General features: G+C 43.3%; 1 protein-coding gene across 30 annotated transcripts in view; it reads right to left on the bottom strand.

The window, feature by feature from the left end:
• The window catches only part of kif1b (kinesin family member 1B), a 56,457-nt gene extending 32,423 nt beyond the window's left edge, over positions 1-24,034 (bottom strand). For 4 of the 30 annotated variants that reach the window (XM_047579116.1, XM_047579088.1, XM_047579188.1 and 1 more), the window contains exons 1-14: positions 23,745-24,033; positions 22,411-22,564; positions 7,641-7,717; positions 7,350-7,529; positions 6,583-6,651; positions 6,130-6,308; positions 5,077-5,188; positions 3,921-3,998; positions 3,256-3,330; positions 3,079-3,096; positions 2,660-2,735; positions 2,083-2,161; positions 1,852-1,994; positions 1,187-1,228 (exon numbers count right to left, since the gene is read on the bottom strand). In XM_047579116.1, coding sequence (XP_047435072.1) covers positions 1,187-1,228; positions 1,852-1,994; positions 2,083-2,161; positions 2,660-2,735; positions 3,079-3,096; positions 3,256-3,330; positions 3,921-3,998; positions 5,077-5,188; positions 6,130-6,308; positions 6,583-6,651; positions 7,350-7,529; positions 7,641-7,717; positions 22,411-22,516 — 1,234 coding nt within the window. In that variant the 5' untranslated portion in view covers positions 22,517-22,564; positions 23,745-24,033. Of the gene's footprint in view, positions 1-654; positions 727-1,186; positions 1,229-1,851; positions 1,995-2,082; positions 2,162-2,659; positions 2,736-3,078; positions 3,097-3,255; positions 3,331-3,920; positions 3,999-5,076; positions 5,189-6,129; positions 6,309-6,582; positions 6,652-7,349; positions 7,530-7,640; positions 7,718-22,410; positions 22,565-23,744 lie in introns of all 30 variants that reach the window. The other 26 variants (XM_047579251.1, XM_047579260.1, XM_047579269.1 and 23 more) reach the window with 19 other exon arrangements.
• Between the last annotated feature and the right edge of the window lie 641 nt (positions 24,035-24,675).

Raw genomic sequence — 24,675 nt, 5'->3', positions numbered from 1 at the left:
TGAGTACACAATTAAGCAACAGGGATTAGTCACTTTGTTGCTTTTGTCTCGAAATGTAACATAAACGAGACCAAACTGTGAGTGAAAACTGCTATCGGTGTATAAACTACAGGATGGGAGGCTGCAAGGAGGTCCAGCGGGAGGACAGATGAGAGTCACTGACACATGCTGCCAAAGTTCAGCCCGCAGTCGTGTGGATCGAGACACTGCACACACACACACACACACGCGTGCACTCACACATCCATCATAACAGAGCCACAGCAGCCCCACTCAAAGGTCAGACAGCTCGTGTCAATATAACGGCCTCAAGGATCTCTGAGGTAACACTCGCACTCTATTCTCAGAGAAATAAATGTTACAAGAAGAGATAAAACTATTCGGGAGGTGCCGAGGCTAAGGGCTAATAAAGGTAACTTGCACACGGTGGAGGAGCAAAACTTATGCTTTACCTTTACAGCACAAACGCTACCACAGTTTAAGATCTATTTTCACAGCACAAAAGGTCAAGAGGGGAGACGTGTTAGGAGTGAGAATAGAGAAGGGAGCACTCGAGCAAACTATTAAGTACAAACTATTAAAGCACATAGAGTTAGTCAACTCTGGGTACGTACACCTCTAGGGCGGCTATTAGGAAATGTTAAAATGAAGCACCTTTCCGTCTGTAGCTCTGAGCCTCAGTTTGAGGACTCAAAAGTGGCATTTTAATGCTTTGAGCACTGTCACCTGCAGTGGACGATTAGTGAAAGAAAACAAAATAAAAAGCAGGAGAAAAAAGAAAAGAAAAAACACTCGCATGAAACGAAGCTGAAGAAAGTCAGACATAGTTATTAAATGAGGCAATCGCGTTGGGGGTGGGGAAGACTGATGTGCTAGTTAAACAAAAAACTGTTCCTTAAAAGGGATATTTCTAGGTTATTTGTGCTGCCTCACCCCCATCACTCTGAAAAATAACAGAAAAACAAGCGCAAAGCATGCTAGCCTAGTGGCATGCTAACCACTGCCAGATCAGTGCACTTTAAGAAGCGTTTTCTGAGTCTCTGTCAATTAAGCTTTTTGCATTTCGGAGCATGCAAAGCTGGTGGCAGCTTAAATATACAGGTAATGGGGGTCGTAAGCAATGTTAGCTACTAAAATTAGGGCAAATAGCGATTACACAATGCACAACTATTACACATATACACACATTTGATTCCACTTCCTGGGCAATCATCCCCCATAGGATCAACTGAGGGGGAAGCAGGAAAAGATGAGAAGGGTCAGAGGTCAGCAGTAGTAGAGTGGGAGGAAAACATTACAGATATGTATTTTTTTTTAGAGCTGATTATGAACGATGACAAGGATGAGAAACGTTGGCATGGAAAGACTTGTTGAGTACTGCCTCGTTAGCCATGATCTAAGCAGGCATTAGCAAGTAGATGGGTTATTCATCACTTGAGCTACTAGAAATCATTAGTGGGTATATTATGTCTCTAACTGACAAGGCAATGGGGCATTAATCTTGTGAACAGCAAGAACAGAAATAGGATATTTAAATGTATTCTTAAACTATTAGTTGTCACATTCAGCCACATGTGACTGTACATAATGTCCTTAAACTACATATGTACAATATACCACCTTAAATATGGCTGTAAAGAGCTATAATAAAATAGAATAAAAGGTAAATATGTATGAAAAGCTGTGTGAGTTTGTTTGTTTAGTTGTTTAGAACACGCACTGCGATGGAAACAAAGCGATGAGACAGCAATGAAGGTAGAAGATGTTGCCAACTTGTTATAGGCCCTGACAGAGAAGACAGGCTGCAGATGTGGCTGCAGATGTGGTCAGCTGTGACGTCACTAAACTCACTGTCCAGGATGTCTCCCAGGCCCTGGGCGCGGAGCAGCTCCTTCAGTCGAGCCACTTCGTCCTTCAGATCACGCACCAACTTGTTGTTGGGATCCTCATTGATGACAGCATTGCATTTGATGTTCTTTGCCCGGTCAGCATAGCTAAAAATAACAGTGAAATTCATTTGAAACAGCTCAAAAATTTAATTATTTTTTGGGGTGATCTCAGTATCTTAGACAGAAACCTTACCGGAGCGTGCTGAGGGTTTCATCGTAGTTGATATCTGCAGGACTGAGGGCTGCGACCATAGCTGTTCTGGAGTTTCCACCTGGTAAGAAAAGATTAGGAGAGAAGTCAATTATGTGACGATATGGGTGTAAGATAATTTTATGCAAAATTGACATTGGATTATTTATTATTTAACTTCAATTTCCATTGGACCATAGTATAAAAATGTAAAGAAGAAATCTAAATCCACAAATACAGATTTCATATTTAATCCAGTGAATTATGGTTAACTACCTTTGTCAGTCAAGGCTGATGATAAACTACACACCTGTCCTCAACCACACATGCCTGAACCAAGAGGACGAGTGTGCTTGTCTAGTTAGGCTGAAATACAGTCTGCTGACAGGGCTCTTCTTGATTTGGCAGAGCATAACGTAGACTAGCTTTTTTTTTTTTTTTTTTTTTTCACCCCCACTTCCGAGTTCATTACACAAATGGATATACTCATTTGGATTCCACTCATGAATTTCACCACATAATTTACAGACATGAATTCAACCCGTAGAGCATGTACATCAGTTGATGCCAATGTTCATACCGAGGTTCTCCCTCAGCAGCCATGTCAGAACGGAGTCTCTGTAGGGGATGAAGTCGGTCTTCTTCTTCTTCTTGCTCTGCAGCAAACAAAACATCGTTACGTAACGCAGAAATGAACTAGATTTAAAGGTTAAAGTTAAAATTATGGATGGCATTAAAGACCGTACAGTATAGTGAGTAACGACAGAAACGTACGACAGACGAGCGGTCAGTTAAAATGAACAGAGCCGAATTTATGCACTTATGCTCCTGTGCAATGACTGCGAGATTAATTGTGCATGGTGTTTAAGAACCACGCCACTTAGGTGATAAAAAAAACAAAAAACTGCTGCAGAATCAACAGTACGCAATGCAAAGGGCTGTCAAATTTGTCTCATGGGATGAATCAGAAATTAGAGGTTGAGCTGTCAAAGGGTTTACCTTGCTGGTACAGTTATCCTGTGTAAGCAAGCGTTACAAGGAGAAGAGAAGAGAAAACACAAGGGCACACATTACAGCATGCCTAGACGACAAACATGAATTCCTTAAGAAGTCAGGGTCAGGCCGAGGGTAAGAGGAGGGATGTTTAGGAGGAGAAGGAAATAGAATCAGCCATACCACACTCACCACTTCAGCCAAGGCAGAGATAACCTTTCCTAACGTGGTCAGAGATTTATTGATGTTCGCTCCTTCCTGCAATCACAGACAAAAGAAATGCATTTTTCCATATCCATCAAGGTTATATTAGCCAGTTGTCTGTTAATATTAGGGGTGGGTATTGGCAAGTACTTCACGATACGTATCACGATACTTGAGTCACCATGCGATACATTATTGCGATATTATATCGCGATATATTGCAATATTCTACATAGTTCACTGAGAAATTTTAAATGCAGCTTAAAATACAAGTTACAGGTGACAATAATAATTCAATGGACAAAAAAATAACATTAACCCTTTGACTTAATAATGAATAGACAATATGATTAAATATTTCAACAACACATTGCACAACAACATTTCAGCCATCTCTGGTAGGTTGAAATACTATTATCTTTATCTTATCTCTTAATCCACTTCCAATTTATTGCACTTGTACAGAGAAAGTGGTGGTGGGGGAGTTTAAGTTCTTCACGACAGGCCCAAAACAAAAAAAGAAAAAAATCAATATTAAGACATCCAAAATCGATATTGTATCGGAAGAAAAAGTATCGTGATATATTGCCAGATCTTTTCCCCCACTCCTAGTTAATATAGTGGCTGGGTTTGTGAAGTCTTACCTTTAGCCTGGTGCCTTTAGCTCCAGTGGAATCTGCTCGTTCACTCCCTGCCAAATCTACCAGGCTAATTTTACTGACCTGCGGGGATGAAGTAAATGCATTAGATGCATTAGAGGCATCTGGGTTATATATACACTACACAAGTATATTTGAGATAATAAAAAACTGTAGTTATTATCGTCTATGCTGCTAAATTCACAGATGCCAAAATCTGCCCTGTCTGTGTCTGACACAACGAGCAACATTATATTCATAACACAATTAAGTTGTGGTTTTCATGTCATATAAAGAACATCGTTTGGGTATATTTTGGATTTATTGACTTAATGAATAGACAATTAGATTAAACATTTCAGCCATCTCTGTTCGGTTGAAATACTATTATCTTAATCATATCTCTTATTTCTTTATCTTTTTACAAAAACAAACAAACAAAACAATGACATTTAACCTGATTCTCACATCAATCTGATTTACTTTAACCGTTATGTTTCAGTTGAGGCCCAGGGCTAGGGTTAGGGTAAAGGACAGAAGTCAGAGGTTTGGCACACAGGTCACTGGAGACAAGAATACAGTGCCCCCTCATTCTTTTTTTACGATCCAAGAGGGCTTCTGAATATAGAAACTGGTATAAATCAAACTGTGACAGCAAAAAAAATAAAAAAAAATAAAAATAAACACGATTAGATTTGACTGACAATGAACTGGACTAATAAAAAACTGATAGAGATTGATTGATTGCGTTTCAAATAGTTCATTTATCCATCATCTGAAAAGAAGTGCAACCATTCTAAGCCTTTGGACATTCCTGTCAAATGAGATGCAGCAAGGCAGTAAAATCTGATGGAGTGGCTAAACACAAAGGACATTGTGTTTAAAATAACACAGTGGCCTTTGTTTCTCCAGAGTCACAGGAAATGTTAAAAGTCAAATCCAAAATGGCTCCCTTCTTCTTGTCCAGTCACCACAGACCTAGAAGACTATGGGACATACCTCTACTACTATCAAAGAAAGAAACTGAAAAATGGTCTGGAAGTAAGAAACCTGTATGAATAAATGCACTATAAATAAAGTTTGTACAGTGTACTGAAGTGTTAGTGTTTCCCAATCTAATCTGAAAAACAAAAGATGGCTTGTCTCTCTGGTGTGCTCTCACCTTTTCCGTGGAGAGATCTGTCTCACTGTCGTGTTTCCTCTGTGTGAAAACAATGGTGAAAACAGCATGGGACCTGCTGCTCGTCTCATTCATGTTGGTGGCAGCCACAGTTCTGTAGGTTAGGACGTACGGACACGGTCAGGAAGTGCAGAACAATATGAAAAAGAAAAAACAATTTCCAGAGCACCTTCATACATTTCTTCCTTTCAAATAACTCAACAAGAATAATGGCAAGTTCATGGCTGGTACCAGATCTAACATCACTGGGTTTTACAACGATGGGGGTGAATCGAGTTTAAGGGATTAGTTTGTGCAGCGGAGGTGGATAATACTATGAGGACAACAAAACACAAATACACAAGGCGCACTCTGAGGGAGAGTCACAGGGGAGATAGTGGCTTTACACGCCATGTTCTAGAAATAAGTCTTCTGAGTCAGCACAGAAAGATTAAGGCAAGGTTCACTCCTCCCCGCACACGGGAGCTCTGGTGACACACATAGATTACAGTCACTCAAGCATTTATAAATATTTCAATGAGAAATAGTCATTCCCTTGGATTTATTTCCTGGTGTGAGAAGAACGTTTCTTCATGGGTTCATAACATCCTCACAGCTATCACAACTACTATCCCCTTGTTTCCCCTCATTCCCATGATAGAAAGCTAGTGGTAGCTATAGCTTGAGGTAGCGATAGCTTGAGATGCCAAGTGTAAGGATTGAATTGGGTAAAGGCCTTTAAGTGCTCGGTTCATCTTACCTGGAATAACCTTCAAAAAGACCTGATTCTAGGGAGCATTATCCCACTGTCTAATTTTAAAGTCCTCATTACTTTTAAAGATAAATACATCGGCTGGTGCTTGGCATTGTCTGCAGCTATTTTAATGTTATCATTTGTACTGGATTAATATTACTTTTAATGTATATGCTGTTGTTTGTTGTGTCCCGTCTCTTAACTTTTTATCCTGCTGCTATTTTTTCTTGAAAATGAGATCATTGATCTCAAAAAATGGTTAAAATAAAAGTTAAATAAATGATGTCAGAGGTTTGGCTCACCGGGCCTTGTTGCCTGCGTCCATTAGGTCGGCGATGTCCGTGTAGGACGTGACGGCTAGTTTGGACAGGTCCTCCACGTAGGGACCGAGTAGCGGGTGTTCTCGCACTCGCAGGTTCCCTTTGTTTTTGGGATTGAGCAAATCTCTCACTCGCTCACAGTAGATCTCCATGTAGCTGACCTGGTGACGATGAATAACAGTGGATCAGTTCAACTGACACGAGGTTAAATAAACAGAAACAATAACATGCGGCTCACTATTATACAGAGGTTTTCTCGTCTGCAGCGAGCAGCAAGAACCAGCATCTTTGCTTCAGTCGATAACTTATTGATGTCTTGACTATTACCAGAGACACTGCAGGCTGGGAATGGTCCATCAGAGACGAGCCAACACTAGAGTCAGAGGCGGGGGTTAACAATAAGAATTTCTGACGCCAATTCAGTCCTAGACTCACCTCTACCGAGTAGGAGAGCTCCTCTTTATTGTTGTCCTCATTGATTTTCTCAAATAGATCTTCACATAGCTGGGAGACAAACAGAAAGAGACAACATTTTAGTGCGAACGTGTAGAGAGGAAAAAGAGAAATGTGTAGAAAAACAAAGAAATTACTAACATTTGATGTATTATCATTTACATTAAATTACTTTGCAATAAAATGTTACACCGTAAGATCAAGAGACCATCAACCCACTGACTTGTGAGTTAAGACATTTAACTTGTGTTTAATATATATTAAAAGATAGACTGAGAAACCAACAGAGATGTGTCATCAGTACAAAAGGTATTAGGTTACATGACCTGATTACAGGAAAATATGCAGTGAGGAAGGGACCAGCAATGAAACCTATGTCCTTTGTACAGCAAATCAATTGTCTTTCCGTCACTAGGTTTTAATCTTCGTGTCCTCCTCCCTATCTTTATTTTCCTAAACAAGGGCAAGGAAAACAGCTGACCTGAGATAAATGACCCAGAGAGAGTCAAAAAGCGCAGAGCTATGGAGCTATCTCATTACTATAAAGCTGGAAAAAAAATCTTCAGAAGTGGATCGATTTGGTTTAGAATTATCTCAAAATGACTGAGGGACTCATCGTCGCTGGCTGTGTATTGAAGACACAAGCTCTGGGAATAGTTTTAGTACAATAATGGAAGAGTAAATGTCAGAGACCGCGAGAAGAGGTCATACTCTCTGCAGTCAATTTAGAGATCTATTGTAGAACAAACCATAGGAATGATTCCTTCCTGGCCCTCCTCCTGTTTCCCCATCATAGTGTAGGATTTGCCAGCTCCTGTCTGCCCATAAGCGAAAATGCAGACGTTATAGCCTTCGAAAGCATGCGCCAGCATTTCCTTGCCAATGTCATTGTACACAAGGTTCTGCGATGCAAAGCTGGGGTCTTCAGGCTGTGGGAAAGAGAGAAAAGTAAAATATTAATTACACATAATGACTGGATGATTGTATTTCTTTTCCTCTCTCCGGTCATTATGAAGGACACGAGACGAGAGAAAACTCACCGTGGTGTGTGACCAGTAGGAGTAGTCAAAACTGAACGTTTTGGCTGGTTCCTTCGGGGCTTTGGGGTTGAGGATAGCTGTGGGAGAGGAACAGGATTGGGAATTAGTGTTTGATAAATATCTGGTTTGTGGGTGAATTAGACACGACAGCTGATCCGATATTCTTATGAGGTCGTTTTAAATGCCCGTCAACAAATATTGGCTAATGTTTGAATTGTATCTCCTCGACCAAAAGTTTCTTCTGCACAGTCGAACAACATCATTATCATACGTCATTAAAATAAGCCTTGTTTCTCTGCGCACAGTTAACTTTAATTTATTTTTTTGTTACAAATTTGCTTATTTTTGGCAAATGAATGAATGAATGAATGAATGCTCTCTTGTCTGCCACTCTAATATTTTCCCTTCATCTACTTCTACACATAAGTAGTGGTTGCCTCAACATCCTGTTCCTCAACTGGAGCACTAACGTGATATATTTGGAACAGAAAGTCACATGAATCTGTGACGGATTATCAGACATCAGCTTTTTTTTTTCTTTTCTTTTCTTTTCTTTTTTGGAGAACTGCAACTGTTGCTTCGTGCTTTGCTAAACACATCCACCGTTTTCATTTTTCAAATGGACTAATGATAATGCAAAAGACTTTTAGCAACAACGAGGCCTACTTCTCTCATGCCGCTTCAGCTGTTGTATGTGACACAGTATTTCCACACCACACCGCCGTTCCCTGTGGTCACACAGACATTTCTTAATGAACAAGAATCTGCTGCCATGCCTGGTATGTCAGTCGCCTCAAACATGCCGGTTGCAGCCCTGGGACAAGTGTACTAGTTTTGACACCGTGACAGGGACAGAGCAGGATGCTAATTTACTGTAGGGTATTTCTAGATAGCCCTGTTGTTGCTCAAATCCCCCTAATAGACAAACTGATCTCTCAGTGCTTCAGCTTGCCCTGTGTCATGCTACAGGGAGTTGGCTAAGTCCTGGGTGGACGATGGAATAACTACATTGTTGGGGCAGAAGGGGGAGGGGGGTAGGGAGGAACGTCTGAGTAAGAGGTTACCAAAAAAAGGATTGAGACTAAATGTAATGTGTGTGCTGAAGGGCCTAGCAACAATACAAACACATCAACAGCAACCGAAGGTAAGACAAAGGAAAAAACTCTCAGTAAGAACAAAAAAATTGTCCTCTCAGTCCTTCCGAGCCAATCTGCAGCGCCAGCCACACAGCAGCCATTAGCTTTGTTTAAAGCAAATTCTCTGCTTCGCTAATGGGCAAATTAAAGCTAGGGTTAGCTCCTTGACTCGAGGGTGCTCGAGAGGCTTTTGCATCAAGATGTCGCCAGCAGAGTGCCTTATGTTCTCAGAGGATGTCAGCACACTTATCAATAATGCAGGGGACGGGGAGAGACGAGGATTGCATATCGCCCTCCGTGGGTCACATGCTGACAGAAAAGCACAGCGTGTCCTTAGAAACCAGAACACGAATGCTAAATACGCAATGATAAAAAACAACTGCTTTTTTTGCGTTGAGGGAGCTAAACCCTTGCACAGGTAGAAATAATGCATTTGCTTATACAGTCTTCAGCTTCAGGTTAAGGTGCACACCAGAAGCAGCAACTTCCATATTGGGAACTGAAAGAGGATACAGCTACACAGGTGGCTAAATAAAGCCCCATTTCACCTTTGACATGCATCCAAAGGGAAACTGGAGACAGGGCACGAAGAAATGAAGGGGGATTTAGGTTACCGATGCCCCTATTCCCCTTTCCTGGAACAATCTACAGTGGCTATTAATGAGGAAGCAGTCTAAGCTCTGATACAGTCGCAATGAGTCAAGTGAGCAGTATTAAAAAAAAAACAACACAGCCAGAGCCACATGTGAGGCATTCGTGCAGTGAGATGCCCATTAGAGGCCAGCACACTGACGGTGACACATTAGCCTTACAGGGAATCACAGCTGCTCAAGCGAGACACAAGGTATGACGTGAGCTTTCTAATCTTCAATTCTGTCAACTGCCCACGTTTGTTCTTGGCCTCTCACCAGAGACGAGGATGGATTTAGGTGAATCACGCTCGTGTCGTCTCAATCAAATGCCCACACTGTTGCTCAGAGAACAGATAGTGGTTCCACTTATGCGGTCTTCTGTGTGCGTCACGAGAGTGTGTCTCTAATAAAAGCAGGGGGCAAGGATGCACGATCTTCCCAACAAATAGAGCTACGACTACAGTTCACGTCTGAGCCTGGGAAAGGACAGCGATGGTAATGACGGTTACGTGTGTGTGAAATCAAATCGCTTCCTCAAATTGCATCCAGACATTTTTGGTACAGCAGCTACAAATTGCTGAATTTAAAAGATTTTTTTTTTTTCTCCTCCCTGCCGTCTTAGTGCGCCACGTATCCGGGCATGACTCACCTATTTTATGTCAAAACAAGTAAAGGCTGATTTTCTATGCTGTCAACTCTACATCACGCCAAACACACCTGACAGAGTCACAAGTCAAAAAGTAAATTCCTCTGCTTTACACTCGCAGCAAATATTCAACCCAGAGTCACATCCTGCACTCGAAAACGGCAGATGCGTTGTGCTGCCTCACAGACAGCGTCATCACTCTGTCTTTCCCAACCATGGCAACAGGTATAGGGACCAGATTCTGGTTGCCATAACAACTTCAACTTGGCACAGAAGGGGAGGATGCGGCACATTGCGCTCTCCCTCTCCTCTCGTCTCGAGCGTTCCCCACGACTCCTCTCTGTAAAAGGATGTAGTGACTTAAAATGCCGGTTTATGGACAATTACAACCGTTTGTCAAACACTGATTTCCAGATTTTAAACCCCTCGACGAAACAGGCGGAGGGACCCGGCCTGAAAAGCTTTAGGATTTGTGAGGAAGACATTAAGCTACTTATCATGTCAGACCCCATAAGACGTATGAAGAAACAACTTTTACTGCACAAAAACCTTTTACTTAATTCTAACAGCAATAAATTAAATTAAATCCAGCACTGATTTGCCTCACGCGCGGACATACTAAGGTCCACGGAGTAAAGCAACAAGGGCAAATATGCTGTGTCTTCACGAGGCCATCAAATAACACCCAACATCCATTACATAAACATGCAAATGTGGTGTTGGGGACAACGGGGGAGGAGACACGATTTTGTGAGCACAAGCTCAAGCGTGTGGCATTTGAGGACAAATCAAATGTGATTTTTTTTTAAATTTTTTCTCTCAGCTGTGCATTTTTCACTTCCTGTTCCGAAGAGCGAAGGACTAATAGGATCCTACCACTCTACGGGAGCTCGCTATTTCAAGGCAGGCTGGAGAGCAGTTAACTAACCACATCCTGCTATCTAAAGAACACCACTCAGTTAGCTGTAGCTGGCAGACATTTTGTGCCACGGCGTTCAACATAGGGGGCCTATAATCCGACCGGGAGAGGAAAAAGACACCCCTCAATAATTAGGTTGTTAGAAGGTCTCCGAGCACCAGATGGGGACTAAAAGCTAGCCCCCTTTCACCTGAGACGAGCACAGACCAAAATGGCCGAACGTATCTGCGTCTCTCTTCCAGCGACCCTCAAAGGGCCTGTTAACCGTTAGCTCGAGACGATCAGCGCCAATCTGAGATCACAGGAAAAAGGGATGAGGGCATTACATAAATGCATATGTAAACCTCCGAAAGGAAAACAAGCTAATCTAAACGAAACCAGACAGAGAAAAAAAAAAAATATACAGTATGTGCAGACGTATAATTACAGCATGTGCTTCAGTCAGCAAGCCTGAGGAATTTTAATAGCATCCCCAGGGTGTGCGCGCATATGGCCAGCAGTGTGATGTAATAGTTCACATCTGAATAACATTATATCAATCATTTAATTCACAACGTTAAAATTACTCACAAGATTAGCAACATTTTCCAACGAGTGAAAATGGTGCCAATGAAATTCAGAAAATGAAAATTTCCCTCTCGTTCCGATTCGCAGAGAGAGTCAAGCAGTCAAATTCAACACCACTGCATGATCACATTTGGTTCCCGAGCCTGAAGGGCGCATCTCTTCTAGAAAACTGGGCTGAATGGATGCATGAAATTCAGTGCTGATCAATAACTTAATCCGATAAATGGAGCGTAATGCAGACATGAAAGGCAAAAACCGTCGTGAGTGCTGCTCTTTGCGTCTGCGCTGCCTTTTTACTCAAGGGTGGGGCTCCTCACACGGCTGAGGAAACACAATCGACAGACAAAAACTTTCCTTGAGCTGACAACTACGATGCATTTTATCCGTGAGCGCATCTAAATCCACCTGGGCAATTCCTATGAAAAAGCTGCAAACAAATGCTAATGTCAGGGTGGAGCCTAACGAGCTACGAACCTATTTAACGCCCTCCTCTCATACAGCACTACCCGTGTCGCTGTGAGAGAGGCGGGGAGAACTGAGCTGTAGACGCCACTTGGATGAGTGGTCAATTGTCTCTCAAGAGATCTCCAACAAGTCCAGATTTCATTGTTTTATTTGCGATTCTCTGGATGACTGAGATTCCTCACGAGGGTGAACAAACACCACACGGCGAAATTAGAGAGGTTAATCAAAGCACTGATCACGGACACCCGTAGGAGGCTATATCACAGGTATTTTATAGGCCGTAAAGTGTTGCATGAAAAAACATACACTGTATATTGTATATACAGCACGTCTCATCTCATCAAGAGGGAAATTGTTCTGTTAAAAGCTGCAGAGCTCTCTACGAACGCCCACCTGTGTCACAGTTTGTGCATGAACAGGGAAGCTAAGCAGCTGCTAACATGGTGCGAGCAGGGCCGCAGTAATGCAAACATGGGTGTTCAGTCTTCAATAAAGACTGGATGGGGTGCATGCTGAGGCGGCTGCAAGAATACCCTGCATGCTGCATTCACTGCCTTTAGAAGAGAGAGCGGGAGAGAGAGTGTGTGTGTGTGTGTGTGTGATGGTTTGGTTACCAGGGCTGCAGCACAGGTGACAAGAGTTGTCACTGGATGCATCTCAAAGCTCAGGGCTAAAAGTAGTGTCTGAGCACCGCCGCGTACATTCGACAAACAGCTGAGCCTGTTGCAGCCACAACACAGGACATACAACATCTCCAAAACAGAAACCAGCATGTGGCGTCTTGATTACCCTCTTGGAAAAAGTTCACTTTCGCGTCTGGCCGGGGAGATGCCGTGTGGCCTTTAATTAAAGAATATCCATACAGCAATCCAATCCTCGCCTGTGGACTGCGGAGCGCTCCCGCCAAAGACACGGGAACTTTCCGGGCAAGCAGATGAGTTTGTCTGGCCGCGGGACGTGACCCTTCAAACTATAATCCATACAGTATCAGACGGCAAACCCGAAAGAGCGCGCTGAAACTGTAAAAAGGAAGGCACAAGGCAAAACCGGTCCACTCAGAAGGCTGATCACGTCATTTTGCTTTTCCTACTGGGTGAAAGGAGATTGTTGAGTGGGGGGGTCGGGGGGCACAGGAAGACACCAGAACAAAGCTCTGAATGCAGGGTATTGCAGTTGACAACAGAGTCTGCAAAACACATTAGGTAATCTGTTATGACAAGGCTTTATGTGCCCAGTCCCCTCCGTTACAATGACCCTTTTCACACTGCCTTACCCCCTCTCCTTTTTAGAAAAAAAAAAAAAGGGGGGAGCAACCACATCCAGAAGAAAGAAACTTTCAATGTTTTCATTTGGAAGTAGCCAAAGTCAGCTAAATGTAAACCGCATGGTAAAAACAATAGCACTACAAGAAAATTGACGTATCTTACTGTATTTATAAAAAAAAAAAAAACTTTGGAATTAACAAATGATGCGGTTATCTTACTAAAACTTGATCTGAAGAGGAAATCTGAGTATGTGTTTACATGCAATGTAATAAAAACCTCCAGCTGGTCAGCAAACACATTTAATTCTGACCAAACTTAAGAGGATTTCTTCAGAGCATTTCTAGCAACGGTCCAATGAGGAGACATCCAGTGTAGAGAGGACGCCATTTACTCTTAATAAGTACATACGGTACATTTAGTAATAGGATTTCTCTAAACGCCTCGCCCCAATACGGCATCCAGTGTTTCCTGTAAACGTGACATTGAAAAAAAAATAATACTTGAACTCATATGACATAAATGTATTTAAATAAAGGTAAACACAAAAAAATATTTGGTCTCGGAGAATCTAAGTTCTGTTGGCATTTCCCAAGATTGTTGGAAAAAAATCCCAGTCACACATATAAATATGTAAAAGTGATTATAGGTGGGGTTGCCTGTTTAGCTAGAAAGCAGATTCATTCGTGGCCTATGTGCCAGCTGTTCCAGCTCTGACTACTGTCTATTTATACAGCAGCAGATGGCACTTAGTGCTTCGCATGCCGACAGACTGTCAGTGACAGGAAGGAATGGACAGATTTCAACCGCCCAACCTTTCCGCTGAACTCGCAGCCAAACCATACATTGCTTCCAGCCCGCAGACACTGATAGCTCGCCAGGCCTCTGAGTGCCTTTTGATATTAGCAGCTCATACTGACTCACCGGGTTCAGGATAACAGAGACTAAAGAGAGGCTTCTAGAAGCCACCAGACAGAGAAAACATGCAAAGCCAGCAGGACTCCATTCAGGAGCTAAACAAACACAGAAGTACAACAAAGAGAGAGGGATACCAGGCAGCCTCTCAGGTGATGACACTGGCGTTTAAGCTCACGCGGCACACAGAACAGGCATGAATTTAAATAATGAAACGGCGAGAAATCTAAATATAAAAGTTTCCTCCCCTGCAGGTCTATTTAAATTCTGTACAGCTCGTCTAATGTGGTCGATTCTTCCGCGTTAGCACTAACAAAATGTTACAGGATCCTAAGTGACTGTAATTTACACAGCCCAAAGAAGCGATGCGTCTCGTGGATCAGGTCCAAGGTCTATATTCTCCCCCGTGCAGGTGCTGCCTCAAAGGTCAGAAACGCAGCAGCACCACCACCTCAGCTTTAGACGAGTTTGGTATATTTCAATTTAAATATAGCACTTAATGTATTGACAGCTGAATATAACCTGGTCCAGCGTTGTCACAATCAGTTTTAGGGGCACAGGTCTGCAAAAACTGTAAAAGACAATTTGGGTTTTCCAAAGTGGAATTGAATATTCTTGCCAGACTAAACTTCAAAATCAAAATTATGGAGAAATAGAAATATAATATCAAGTAGTAAAACTTTGCAGACACACTAGAGGAACTGCAAATTTGTTTTAAAATTTGATTTAACATAATCTCAATCCTACATATATATCATCATATGATCTAGTCAGAGTGGGAACAAGAGTCTAGACCGGGCTGTGCAGACAAGGGAAATAACAGAGCCCCTTACATTCACTGCTCACAACAGGCACCCATTTTACAGAGCAGTGACCTGGATTTCCTCAACTAGCTTCCACTCAACAACCAAGTCTCCTTTTAAATGCTTTCTGGCTTTATGTAAGCATCATGTCATCGTGAACGCACATTCATCTTTCTCTTGCGTGCATGGCTTTAAGAAAAAAAAAAAAAAAATTAAAAAAATTGATTAACCTGCATCACTTGGTTTCTGATACAAGAAATAAGTGAGTGTCAGCACTGACCGATGCATCAATTAATGTCAGATGACTAACGGTTTCTCTGCGGGGAATTGAGATGACGCATGCATGTCCATGTATTTACGTATGCACATGTCACCGAGCCGCGCAGTGTTCAAACTAATGAGATGGCTCCATTGTGGCGTATCAGAGGATTCCAGGGGCCAAACCAATCAAGGGTCAGCCATTCAGCCTTATTAATTACGGTTTAAAATATCATTACACTGCCAACCCCCCCCCCCCCCCCCCCCCCCCCCCCCCCCCCCCCCCACAGATTCTTACTCATGAATAATACAAAGTGAGCATCGTGCCCACCAAACAAGCCGCCCGTGCCTGGACTGCAAAGCTCTCCGGTGTGCCCTCTGAATTCAACCCTTGGACTGTGGGAGGAAACCAAACAATACAGTCTGGAAAGAGAAGCGGTGCCGGCGAGGACACAAAAACTAAAAAAAAAAAAAAAAAAGTGCAAAAGCAGTGAATGTGAATGTGGGAAAGTGCAGCCATTTCATCCAACTCGAGCAGCGAACCAAAGAGTAGGTAAGAGGAGCGAGCCAGGAGTGCCACAACATTAACACAAACATGCCATTATCTGCTTTTTAGTCCCCCGCTTTTATCCTCCAGACAGGGATGGATGGCGTCGGACATGGGCCGCTGTGAGCGCAACCTGGTTTAAAGAGAAGATCTGCAGGTTGTGCGGGGAGATTTATGTTCGGCTGTAAATTCATAGTATAAATATATATACCCAGCCGCGCACTGTGGGTCTAAATAAGGGAGCAGCCGCGCAGTAAAAGGCATTACGCTACTGTATCTAACAAGTATATACAGTGCCCTGTAAAAGCTTTATTGTTTACATTCTTATCCGTCATGCAATACCACCAGGAAGACAACAAGTCCAAACATACAGTCAGAGTCATAAAGAGCTATCTTTAGAGATAAGAAGAACAAGGAGGGTTGATGATACGGCCTGCACGGGGCCCCGCATCTCGACATCCATGAGTCACAAGAAGGACGGCAGGTTCCTTCATGATCTGTCAATATCGGCTCGCTTTCATGTCGCTTTTATGTATGTCAGCATTAAACTGAAATCCTAACATCACAAACACTGTAACTGCTTTGCCTTTTCTGTAGTTTCAGCCCAGGCCGCATGAATCCATCACCGCAAATGACTAAAAATCCCACCGTCCCTCCGCCGGACGACTGTACGCGATGCTGCCTCACGCTGTTCTACACGTGAACAACAGGGCTCGTGCACGGCTTTCGCTCTCCCTGCTGCCGCGGCCGCGTTCACGTCCCCCTCCCCCACCCCGAGTCAACTCCTCTGATATCGCACAATTCCTGCAAGAGACCCACGCAGGGTCCGCCGAGCGCGATCGCAAGCTCGAAAGGAGGGAGCGTAAAAGAACAAGGAGGAGAACGCGTTTCGGGCAGGCTTAGGTATGAAAGAAATAATTCATATAACACGAGTATAGAATGACTAATGCACATAGAGCCACCGGGCAGTTCATTAGGTACACTAGAGAAAACAAATGCATCTGAATAAGATGCACTAAATCTTAATTTAAACTAAAAGAGACAGAGCTATTGATTCACCTGCGTTTTCATTTCGAAGGTTTCGATTTGTAGTTCTGTTGTATGTTCCCGTTATTTCGACAATCTCATTTTAGTGAGTGGGCTAGGCTAAATAACAGAAACACTTTTTATTCAATTTAAGAGCACCACCAACTCTAAAATGATCACCCAGTTGAATCACCACCTGTTTAAACTGAAGTTTAGGTGCAGGCCTGTTATATTAGAATGCAGTCTTCACTAGCGTACCTAATTTTTTGCCATGTGAGTGCATATACCTGTAGCTGTTATGGCATTTGAGATCCTGTGTAGAATAAAAATAAAACAGAGGCAACAAGACTCTAATGTTTAAGTAGCAGATGGTAAAAGGTCAAGAGGTTGTGGTGTGAAAACCACAAGTAGCCTGGTCAGCCACAAAACTGACACCACTTCTTTATGAGAAGGCATTTATCACTTTCCCTCCGCTGACCTCTGCCACATCAAGTGCATTCCAGCACCGAGGCCTACCCCCAATGTAAAGAGTCATTCTGCGGTTTCTTACGCATTTCAAAACACTTGAATCGGGAAGAAATGATTCAGCACTAACGGTAAAGGTTGCCGCGGCCCCGTGGAGCTGCAATTTAAATAATAATGGCGCCATTTGATTTTGAAGGTCAGTAAACAGCGACACAGACATTTCTGTTCATCTCGTTTTTAGATTGCGATAATTGAGAAAACCCCGATACGATCATCAAAAACCGTTTTGTGTTGGGGCTTCGCATCCAAATGAAATAATGTGGCAACTTGGTCAGCACTCACTCAGACATGCACAAATCCTTTCCCAAACCTAATGACTGTCTACTATTCATATTCAATAACTGCCAAACCTCAGACGCATTCAATAACAACTCGAGACACTGACGCCAAAAAAACCTTCAGGGGCAATGAGGGAAGAAACTCGAGGGTGAACATCGTGAGGCACAGCAAACGAGAGCGCATGATGCTGCTGAAGAGAACAAGGAGAAGAAGAGATGCTTTTATTTATTCATTTAAGATGTTTTTGAAGCACGCGGAAACAATGCTGCATTCGTTTTGACTACACAACTTGGAAGAGAACATATGACAACAGTAGATTCATGACACAGAGCTGTGTCATCAATGTGTTCACATTTCAGTAGTTGTTCAATAACGAAAAACAACTCAAATGCATTTTTGTCATTTATGTGAAATAATGCTCGTCACTTGTTTCTTAAACATGATATATATATAAAAATTACTGCTTATAAATTGTCATAGATGAACCAATTGAACCCAGAACTCTCAGTCCAAAGCAACCGCCGCCGTTCTCTCTTTCTCAGACACAACAATCTTGTTAGGATAAACTTTATTTGATTTGTCACAGGAGAAAACTCACAGAGGGCCTACTTTCTCCAAACAATGGCAACTGGAACTGAGCCGCTCATGCTGGAGCCGGGGCTAATAAATGCTGAACAACTGTTACTTTTACCGAAATCACTGCAATGCAGAAAAGAGAAAGGACACCAGAGTAGCCGGTGTGCTCAGAAGGGTGAGAGGCGACGAATGCCGTGCGTTTGTCCGGCCACCGAGGGACCTGGACTGGGAAATGAATTTCGGACCAAACGAGATTTGTTTAATCCGCGTTAAAGCGACGTGTGGTTACATTTCTGAGAAGATGCGCGTCAGGCCGCGTAACGGGCCGTGAATCTGACTTAACTGTGTCACTTTCTATTACACAGCTGTTCCAGGTAGGCCTGCTGAAAACTGGGTGAGGCGTTGCATTTGGGCCCGCCGGGTCGGTGACACAACAAAAGCTGATAAACACACACACACAGACATCTACTTCCTCGTTAGGAGGTCAGTCTGGAATGCGTGGGTCTGCTCTGTAAGTGGTGCATGCATGTGCGTCGCTCCAGAACGGTCTGGACGTGAGGAGGTGAGGAATGCATGTAGGCATGCGTGCACACCTACAGGGGTCAAAGGGATTACGGCAGCGGGGCGTGGCGACCTGAGGAAAGCCAGGAGATTACTGGTCTTAATCGGGTCAATCAGTCTATGCAGGGTTTGGTGGTAGGATGACCATCCTTCCACCATGAAGTTCCTCCATCCTAAGGTGTATTCATAGTCTCCACTTCCTTGACAACTTTATGCATGTGCCCGCAAGTCTGCCAAGAAGATCTTTGCAGCAAGCTATGGATTAGGTAGTAGCACCAGATCAGTAAATATTCCTGCCGTGTTTCTGCAGCCAGAGTTTAGTCGTTTAATGATACGATATAAAAGGCGTGGAAAGCGACGAACCTCCTCTCGAAGCCTCTGCTCAATACAAAGATCCACTTTATAGCATGTAGAGTGTGCAAATTTTGGTCTTCACACAGGGTTCACGCAGACCCTCACACTTAGGCAGATGATTAAAATAAAGCACGATTTGGCCTTTACTCCCCACTTGTCCCACCGCAGCTCCCTTCGATAAATACACTTCTTTCATGTGAAACGGGCTCGTTCTTTATTTCTGCTGTGGTGATACGCTCCTCTTGTGTGTAACTGGAGCTGAGCCTGTTCCTCCCTGTGGGGTTTTTTTTCTAAGGTCACCATCCACTTAGCTCATACTAAGAGTACACTCGGCAAAATTGCATCTGAAAGGTGAAGGTTTAATTAATGCGGTGACCTTTATGTTTGCTCTGTCAATCCGTTGTTTAGTTCGCTCTTAGTTTTCGAGGATAACATAGTGCGACGCCCGGTCTTTGAAAACACGGTTAAGCTCGGCTGTTAACCGCTACGGCATTGCGAACGCCATTTCCAGCAGCGGACATCTCCCCCAGTGGAATAACGAATTGCAGGTAACGCTCTCGAGTACACAACCGTCTTTGCGCGCTGTGCGAGATCTACCGACCATCTTTGGTCTCACGCACTGTATACGTGGGGCCGCTCGCTAAATGAAGGGGGGGTTACGTAACGGGACGATGCGAAGAACACATCGGGATCCAAATGAAGGCAGGATTTGTGTGCCCTGGAGTTATTCAACACTTATCTAGGAACAACACAACTCAACGCAACAAGCCATCACGTCACCCCTTTATAATTACATTAGCTCTGGTATGTATCAGAGCTTTTACTGAAAGAGGCCTTTGCGTATTTCCAGCCCGCCTGCAGAGGCCCTTGGACACATTTCCTGCACGCTGGATAATCAATTTGCTGCCCCTCTGCCTGCACCCTATCCTTGACGAGCCTCCGCGCGTGGTGAAAAGGAGACGGTTGAGAGAGAGACAGCGCATCCCGCTCTTGACCCCGAGCTCTGTCTTTCGCCGCGCTGTGGACAGGCGCGCGCAGATGGGGACGCATGTGCCCTTGAGCGAGTCACAACAATAAGGGGAGCGTCACGGCCTCGTGCGCACATCTGCCGAGCACCTACGAGCTGACCAAGCAACTCCGTGAAACATCCCCTTTCCGTCGGGCAGCTTTCAGTCTCGTTTTAAAAACCGCTTGCAAACACCAAACACACCCCAGCCGCCGGGGTTTGCTCAGCACTCATGTCATGAACGATGCAAGCAGTGTATTGAACTAAATATTGGCAAAGATATGACATATTATAATTGAAGTGTTTTTCAGCTTAAATGCAATTCTACATCTTGGTTAACATACACTTGGATTCATTTTTTTTTTTTTTTTATTTAATTTAAATGAAAAAAAGCAACACATCCCAGCTGACTGATTAACCGCTTGAGTTGCCAGCAAATGAGTTTGAGATTCCAGCCATGCAGAAAGACCTATTAATAAAAAAAAAAACCTCTGTGCGTAGTTGTGTAGTTAACGTGTAGTTAATGCATAACACATGTTTAATACATCCGTCCCAGAGCATGTCCTGCTTTCAAAGCTAAAGCTGCTAATATGTTATAACTGATGGACAACTGGTGCGATGCCCAAAGGTTCCACAAGGAGTTCCTGCAAAGGAGTTTTTGTTCCAGGAGTGCAAGTCATGATAAGACTTCTTCGAGTAATTCTTCGGCTCAAAGCGCGCACTGAACCAGACGTGCATATCGAATGGCGTGGGACAAATACATATAGCCTCGGACGCCTCATAAATCACGATGCAGAGGAAATACAGTGACCGCTTCTGCAGAAAGGTCAAATTTGCGAACTGCATGTCAAATATCCTGAACCGCACGAACCCGTGTACGTTTGAGCCACCACCTCTCAGCATCCTAATAAGACAGCATTCTCAGCATACCATCTGCAATGAAGTCCTGACGAAGGGAAAGCATGGCCGCCTGCCAGACTCCCTTTCTGCTCTGCAATCTGCCCATGTGATAGGAGGTAGAGTAGGCAGTGCTGCAGCCTACTCCTCTCCCTCGCTCACACACTCGCTGACTAACCCCCCGAAAAGCACTGCATATTCCACTGCAGTTCTGCTACAAACCGCGAGTCACCCTCCAGCTCCTTCCAGTGACATTGGCATAATGAAAACTCAAGGATATGGAGTAAAAGTAGTAGGGATTTGACACAAAGCCTCTCGTTGGTAGAGTGTCGGAGATGAAGGACAAGTGAGCCGTAACTGGAAGGGGCACTCGATCTTATGGAAGATTCATATAGGCTTAGTCTAATGAGGCCGGCAAGACTGACAGACAAGACTTCGGCAAAATAAGAGCGAATGGTGGAAGAACTGGTTTCTACTGTCACATGCTACTGGGTCATTAAATGTTTCCATGCTGAAGTCAAGGAGGCTGTGCTCGTCTGCCAGCTGAAACAGGACGTAGGGCATAAAGCAAGGAGGCAGCTAACACTTCTTTTAACCTGATGACTCACAGTCACGAGCAGACCGGTTGAATCACATGAATTCAACGCACACATGCAGGCCACCTTTTCCTGCTGTGCTCTTCTTTATTATTTCATATGTTCATAGACTCCACAAGTACAGTTGAATATGTTTGAGCAAAGTTATGCAATGATTCATTCACTGTGATCAAATATTAAAATTAGGGCACTTTTTTGGAGCTGCAGTGCCTCAACATAAACATAAGGATTTCTTTCAAGCAGTCAGCTTTTCTAACTCTGAATCGTTTTCCCTTCAAGCTGACAGCAGAATCCCAGCCAGCCTGTAAATGATTCGCTTTAACCCACAACGTTTTACATGCCTCTAACAAGCTCTTCACAAACTGTTTGTGTACGCGCAGAGATAACACAGTCAAATACTTCAAACCAAAGGATGCTGATATTCATTGTTACACACGGACTGTCCGATAAAGCCTAAAGGAATCGGGGGGTGTTGGCAGGCCAAAGCTGCGCGATGACCCCTGGGTCTCCCAGCATGAACCAAGTGAGTGCTTCTCACACAGACAATCCTCTGGCACGCAGGCCCCTTCAGAGGAGGAGGAATTTCACTCTGTAAGGCTTTTATTCTCTTTCAGGCCGTTTGTCCCCAACCGTCCACCATTCAGTTTGCCCGTTCTACTGTTCTCTGCTGAGACGCCCAAAGGAAGGAGCCACGTGGGAACACGCTCAAACTTTCCTCGACGGAAAGACCCGCACACATATAAGACCCAGTGTTCGGTTTTATGCGGACAACCCGGCGCGCCTGCAAGCAGGGTACTTACTTGTAGTGTTGCCCTGCATCTGAATTATACATTTTGACTCCTTGCTCGTTTCCCTGGAGTTGAAGGGCCGGACTCGAACGGCGACTTTTACGGACGCCCCAGACATGTTTGAGGTTTAGGACTGTCTCCCAGTAAGATTCCTTGTATGTCCTTCCTAAAAGAAAAAAAAAAAAAAACACACATCCGCTGTTAAATAAATGAAGCCAGACTTGTGTTTGTTTCCTCCTGTACAATGACACAAACAGCGAGGATGCAGCTGAGAAGAAGCTATTTATTAAACACAAGAAAAGTGAACCCCCTCCCAATTTCCAGTCACAACATCCAACATCAAACATGGCCGACCAAATCCACTGGGACGCTTTAATATTTAGTAAACAGCAGCTGAAGGAAAATCTAAAAGTAAAATGGGATGCATTTAATTGAGAAATCTAGGGAGTACATGGAATGTGCCTTAGCCAAATATGAAAAATGATAATATCAGAACTGTGATTCATAAATGACACAATGTTCTGATAAATTGTCAGACAACTTCCCAGTGTGTTTACAGTCGATTTAAGGTACACATGCACACACCCAGCCTAAATATCTCATGTTTTTCCATGTCCTTGCAGTCAGCCATACTTGCAGAAAGCATACGCCCATGAAATTCTATCTACCCTTTTTTTTTTTTTTTTTTTTTTTTGCTGTGGGCTAGCCGGGCCCGTCTGCTACATCCATCCGGTGCTCATTCTCTGCAGACACGAGAGCTTCAATTCACGTTTTTTTTTTTATTATTATTTTTTTTTTTACTTAGATATTAAATCGCCGGTGTTGGGGAAGTGGGCTAATCCTCCGCCGCTGCATGTTGTGGAGGAGCGCAGGGAGGAGTTAACATGCTTATTTTAGCAGCACAGACTGGACACATTGTTCACGTTTGCCCCGAACGATTAAAAGCATCCGATATTAAACCCTAAAAAGCTGCTAACTACAACTGCTTTGCATATACGTGTTTTTAATGTAAGCTGCCTGACATGAACTAACCTCCGGTCTGTCTGGACGGAAGCAGCTGTTCAACATTTAAACAATGTGTGCATGCTGTGAACCTTTAATAACGTATGCTTAGCTAAATTAATGCACGTATGTGTGTATTTAAGACTGTTAAACGGAACCAGGCCCATGTATATAGATCCAGTGACACACACACACACACACACACACACACGTCTAGATCCATATAGAGCTATCTAATAACTAGCCACCGACTGCTATGTGAATAAATCAGAACCACCAACAACTGTTAATGAAAATGTTAAAATTAAATCATTCCAACATTTTTTATTTATTTTTTTACTTACGTTTGGAGACCGAGACAACACCACCGGGCAGTGGCGAGAACCGACGGAAGCTAACGGGCGTCAAGACGTGTGTTGTTTTCTATCAGAATCTGCGAAAACTGCTATAAAGTCCTCTTCCGTGAAAAACACCCATTATAGCGGTATCCTCCGCCGGATGGACTCGTGACTGGCAACCCCCCGGAGCGGCTTATTTCTGTTAATATTCTTATTTTTCTTCCAGTAAGGATAAAAGGCGGACGTCTACCCTGCACACGGGCGAGGAGGAGGATTGATAGATGGACTCGATTTACCGAAGAGATTACGTCAACTCCCTCGCAGGAACCGCTGACGGGCACGCCGGCTGACCAATGAGCGACGAGGAAGCGGTGACGAATGTTTCGAATAGCCAATAGGAAGCCTGAGACTAGGAAGGGGAGGGGTTTATCACTGTCCCTTTCTTTTTTTTCCGACCGTGACGCCACACTGCAGGATTTCTACCCCGCACCGCTGTCACCGACCGCAACACCCTGGGTCACTGCAAAGAGCGCCGCCTAGAGATAAATGGAGCTCAAATAAATAAATAAATAAATAAAAAAGATACTTCACGTTGTCTACAATAATATTCTATGTATTTGCATCCCTCCCTAAGCGGACAAAGAAACAGCATAAGACACGATCCACGCCGCTGTTGCCATGTCGCTTACACCATTTTCTATTTTATTTTATTAGATAATACATATATTTTACTTTTATTTACTAAGCTACTGTGACCAAGCAATTTCCCTTTGGATCATTCAAGTCTAAGCACATTTTTGCTGCCAAGAAAAAAATAAAGAGTACCACATCAGCAGTAAATTTATTTATTTTGTTTCTTTCTATTTATGTATTTATTTTTTTTTTGGTGTTATATATATGTTATATATTATATATAATTTTAGAATTTTAGGACATT

The sequence above is a fragment of the Mugil cephalus genome, chromosome 1 (genome assembly GCF_022458985.1).
Source record: "Mugil cephalus isolate CIBA_MC_2020 chromosome 1, CIBA_Mcephalus_1.1, whole genome shotgun sequence".
Taxonomy (NCBI): Eukaryota; Metazoa; Chordata; class Actinopteri; order Mugiliformes; family Mugilidae; genus Mugil; species Mugil cephalus.
Note: the sequence above shows the minus strand (reverse complement) of the source record. Positions and strands in the feature narration are given on the sequence as shown.